This window comes from Mus pahari, unplaced genomic scaffold (assembly GCF_900095145.1).
Source record: "Mus pahari unplaced genomic scaffold, PAHARI_EIJ_v1.1 scaffold_10912_1, whole genome shotgun sequence".
NCBI lineage: Eukaryota > Metazoa > Chordata > Mammalia > Rodentia > Muridae > Mus > Mus pahari.
In genome coordinates, this window is record NW_018394068.1 from 1 (window position 1) to 4,701 (window position 4,701).

Here is a 4,701-nt window from a genome sequence, read left to right on the forward strand (position 1 = left end):
GGGGGGAGGGTATAGGGGACATTCAGGATACCATTTGAAATGTAAATGAAGAAAATATCTAATAAAATAAGTTAAAATGGATAACAAAAAAAAAAAAGAAATTACAACTTCAACTTTATTTTCAAAGAAATTACAACTTTAATTTTATTTCTACAGCTGTGGCAATGCCGTGATAAACAATTAGGCCACTTTCACCAAGTGAGTGACATATATATTTACATCATCTTCATACTTGATGAGGTAGAGTCTAGGACTGGTTTCAAACTGATTAATGATCATGCCGGCCCTCTTGGAGCCATCACTTTTGGTGTCTTCTACGTTTTTGCCTATCAGTCCATCCTCAAGCTCCAGTTCGATGTCTAAAGGAGGGGGGTCACTCAACCCCTCCATAATATGGAGGTCACCCGCTTTAAAATCATCCAAAAGCTTGTATACATATAATATGGGATCTCTTTCATAAGTTATATAAAAGCTGTTATTCAAGATAGGCGCTTGGCCCAGGACAATCCCCCTCCACTCTTCCTTCGAGCCATGCTCACCCTCAAATAGATGTTGAACTGTTTTGCCAACTATGGCATCAGCAAGGGTGGCATCAGTGACTTGGGATGATGCCACCTTCTTTGCGAGAACTTTAAGGGACAGTACCCTCTTATCTTTGTGAAGATCAAGCGCATAAACAGCATCAATCCCATCATATTTCAACAGGTACAGGGAGGGGTTTACTGGCACCTGGTCCAGCACAGTCCCTTTCCACTGGGTGATCTTATCATCTCCATCTTTCCACCCATGAGAAATTCTGCAGCCCACGATGTTCCTTGGGGACAAAGCTGGAGATCTGCTCCTCTGCCTCTTCTGACCAGCTCTTTTCTTGGTCAGTTTTGAACTTTCCATGTCCTGTTATACAGCTTTGCTGCCCTTCTTCTTCCTGGGTCCTGGAGGGCTCCAAGGCTGCAGTGTGAAAGGGGGAGAGACAGTTGACTATGGGGGTAAATGACTCCCTGTAAAAGAGGGAGTTGTAAAAGAGACAGTAAAAGAGACAGTTGACTCCCAGTGAGTGCCTCCGAGCTTTTTGCTCTTCCCTAACTGCTGGTGCCAGGAAAATGAGGATGAAGCTTAAAACTTGGCCTGGCACCTGTTGTGTGGTGTTGTCTCCGGGGTTCCCTAGTGCCCCTGGTTAGGAAGTACTAGGAGTGGTGACAGAGTGGCGGGTGTCCAATAGAATCAGGAATCCCCCAGCAGGGGAACAAGCAACTCTGCTCAGTGGCTGGCTGCTCTGTGCCCAGTGATTAGGTGCTCTGCTGAGTCCTGCGCCCTGCCCCCAAGGGATAGTTGCAAATCTGTTAGGAAGTCCGGAAGAGCTGTAAAGAGCCTCTCCTCCCTCCACCTTAGTGTCCAGAGCGTCCCTGCCTGCTGCTCCCAGTCCTCTCTGCTTTCCCTGGCTGCTCCTGGTACCCACCCAGGACTCCACCTTGCCCAGAACCTCAGCCTTGCTCTGGAGGACATCAGCAGTTCCTGCTGCTTCCCGCAGATCCCGCCCCCTTCCCCTTTGTCTTCCGCATGGCGGGGGTTCCCACTGCTAGTTTGTTTCTTCTGCGGGGCCGTCCCATCCCCCACCACCGCTCCAGGACGCCCACCTTTTAGCCTGCTCTTTCTTGGCGTCCCGCCGCCAGAGATAGTGGCTGCTGGAGGGGGCTCCGGACACCTTGTGGCCACTTCGGCTAAAAGCCGGAGGCCAGGGGAAGGCCTCCAGCCCAGGGAGCGCTTCCCAGAGGTGAGAGAAGAAGGATCCTTCAGCGCTGGCAAGAGTTGTCTGAGTGGGTGGCAGGGCAGGTGAAGTGACCGTTGCTGGTATCCTGGTGCCGTTGGTGGGCTCGCGCGTTCTTCTGTCTAGGTCACGCGGATGCGAATCCCCTGCCACCTGTAGATTCCATGGAAGCCTGCTTCTCATTTTTTCATTCTGTGTATTTATTAGTGTGCCCTCCCGTTTACGTTATGCTATCTTTATTGTTTCTTGGTTTCTTCACGTGCCTGGGGTTGTTTCAGGGTTTTCTTTTTGTTTGGTTTAGTTTGATTTTTTTGGTTGGTTTGTTTTATGCCTGGAGTCTTTCTCGCACTCTTACTTTCAGTATTCCTTTTTGGTAAGTCTTCTCCTGGCTTCTTCATTCTGTTTAGTTCCTCAGTTCTATTTTCTTCTTCAGGCACATTCCTTCTGAAATTCTTGCTCAAATAGTAAGAGGGTACCCCCAATTTCCTCTCAAAGCACAGGGCCAATTGCTCCAAATTTTAATCTAAGGTAGTCTCAAACTAATTTTACTTACATTAGGCACGGGAATATTTTTTTTTTGATTTTTTTGATTTTTTTGATTTTCGAGACAGGGTTTCTCTGTATAGCCCTGGCTGTCCTGTCCTGGAACTCACTCTGTAGACCAGGCTGGCCTCGAACTCAGAAATCCACCTGCCTCTGCCTCCCAAGTGCTGGGATTAAAGGCATGTGCCACCACGCCCGGCTAGGAATAATTCTGTGTATAACATACTGATAAATACACCTCTTACATGTTTCTTTAAAACAGCACACATGCATATTTTAGATTTGAATATTGTTTATTTTAAAATAAATTCTGCCTTGTTTTACGGTTAATTCATTGTCATTGTTATTTCAGTTTTTAACCAATTTATGTTAGTTTCTCATACATTCATGTGTGCAAAGTTTATATTTCTGTACTTTCTGTTTATGTGTATTTTACAGTATATAGCCTGTAATTCTGGAAATAATAATAGATGCTATATGAGGATCTTTTCTATGAAATTTAAGTAAAACCATTTAAGGGAGGTTTTCCCCCAAACAAATGGAATATTTATTGGCTGATATGTTTGGCAAAAACGAGCAGGCATTACTTAGGAATTACTTAATCTGGATTCTTAGTGTTATAGACTGAATTATTTCCCCATAAAATCATATTATGATATCTCAGCACTCAGCCATTACAAATGTGATTTTTTTTTAATGGAGCTTTAGGGCCTCCATAGAGGTCATTAAGGCAAATGTATCAGTTCTAATTCTAAATAATGAATTCTTATAAGAAATTAGCATACTCAGAAAAGGCCATCTGAAATCAGAAGAACAACATTTAGAACTCAAGAGAAATGCCCTGAATAAACCCTTGATTTAGACTTAGGAAGTTCATAATTTTTATAAAATATGTAGTTGTTTAAGCCACTAAGTGTGTGCTACTTTGTTAAAGCAAATGTAGCATACAAATAAACTCTGCCATACCACCAAGAGCCAAGTAGTCCTCTATCTTCTATTTTGTGTTGTCAACTTCACTCTAACACTTAGAGTTGTATACAAGTCTAGCAGATAAATCCTTTCTCATTCACATAAACTGGGCAAAGGCATCACATTTTTTGTTCGTTTGTTTGTTTGTTTTTCGAGACGGTTTCTCTGTATAGCCCTGGCTGTCCTGGAACTCACTCTGTAGACCAGGCTGGCCTCGAACTCAGAAATCTGCCTCCCGAGTGTTGGGATTAAAGGCGAGTGCCACCATGCCCAGCTGACATCACTTCATTGTAAAATCTTATCAGAAATTTTCTTGCAAAATTCTTTGGTGTCATCACAGGACATTTGCATCTCATTGTAATCTATCCCTGAACTTCCAAATGCTGTGCCCCTTTTATTTTATTTTATTTTATTTTATTTTATTTTATTTTATTTTATTTTATTTTACTTTATTTAGATGTTCTTTATTTTTATACTTAGATATTTTCTTCACTGACACTTCAAATGCTATCTCGAAAGTCCCCGGTGCACTTCTTCTGCCCTGCTTCCCAACCCACCCACTCCTGCTTCCTGGCCCTGGCATTCCCCTGTACTAGAGCATATGATCTTCGAAAGACCAAGGACCTCTCCTCCCAATGATGGCCAATTAGGCCACCTTCTGCTACATATGCAGCTTCAGACACAAGCTCTGGGGGAACTAGTTAGTTCAAATTGTTGTTCCTCCTATAGGATTACCCTTCAGCTACTTGGGTACTTTCTCTAGCTCCTCCATTGGGGGCCCTGTGTTCCATCCAATAGATGACTGTGAGCATCCACTTCTTTATTTGCCAGGTACTGGTATAGCCTCTCAAGAAGCAGATATATCAGGGTCCTGTTAGCAAAATCTTGCCAGCAAATAAAATAGTGTCTGGGTTTGGTGACTGTTTATGGGATGGATCCCCGGGTGGGGCAGTCTAGGGATTGTCCCTCCTTCCATCTTAGTGCCAAACTTTGTCTCTGTAAATCCTTCCATGGGTATTTTGTTCCCCATTCTAGGGAGGAACGAAGAGTCCACACTTTGGTCTTCCATCTTCTTGAGTTTCATGTGTTTTACAAATTGTATCTTGGATATTCTGTGTTTCTTGTCTAATATCCACTTATCAGTGAGTGCATATCATGTGAGTTCTTTTGTGATTGGGTTACCTCACTCAGGATGATACCCTCCAGATCCATCCATTTGCCCAAGAATTTCATAAATTCATTGTTTTTAATAGCTGAGTAGTACTCCATTGTGTAAATGTACCACATTTTCTGCATCCATTCCTCTATTTAGGGGCATCTCGGTTCTTTCCAGCTTCTGGCTATTAAAAATAAGGCTGCTATGAACATAGTGGAGCATGTGTCCTTGTTACCAGTTGGAAGATCTTCTGGTTATATACCCAGGA

General features: G+C 43.3%; 1 protein-coding gene across 1 annotated transcript; it reads right to left on the reverse strand.

Annotated features, from left to right (window-relative positions):
* Positions 1 to 164: 164 nt before the first annotated feature.
* LOC110315853 (spindlin-2A-like) lies at positions 165 to 930 on the reverse strand. Its single transcript, XM_021189801.1, has one exon. The coding sequence runs from the start codon at positions 889 to 891 to the stop codon at positions 181 to 183; it is 711 nt and encodes a 236-aa protein (XP_021045460.1). The 5' UTR covers positions 892 to 930; the 3' UTR covers positions 165 to 180.
* Between the last annotated feature and the right edge of the window lie 3,771 nt (positions 931 to 4,701).

Bases quoted from the DNA above. Each gene is read 5' to 3' on its own strand.
- LOC110315853 (XM_021189801.1), bottom strand. From the start codon at position 891: ATGGAAAGTTCAAAACTGACCAAGAAAAGAGCTGGTCAGAAGAGGCAG.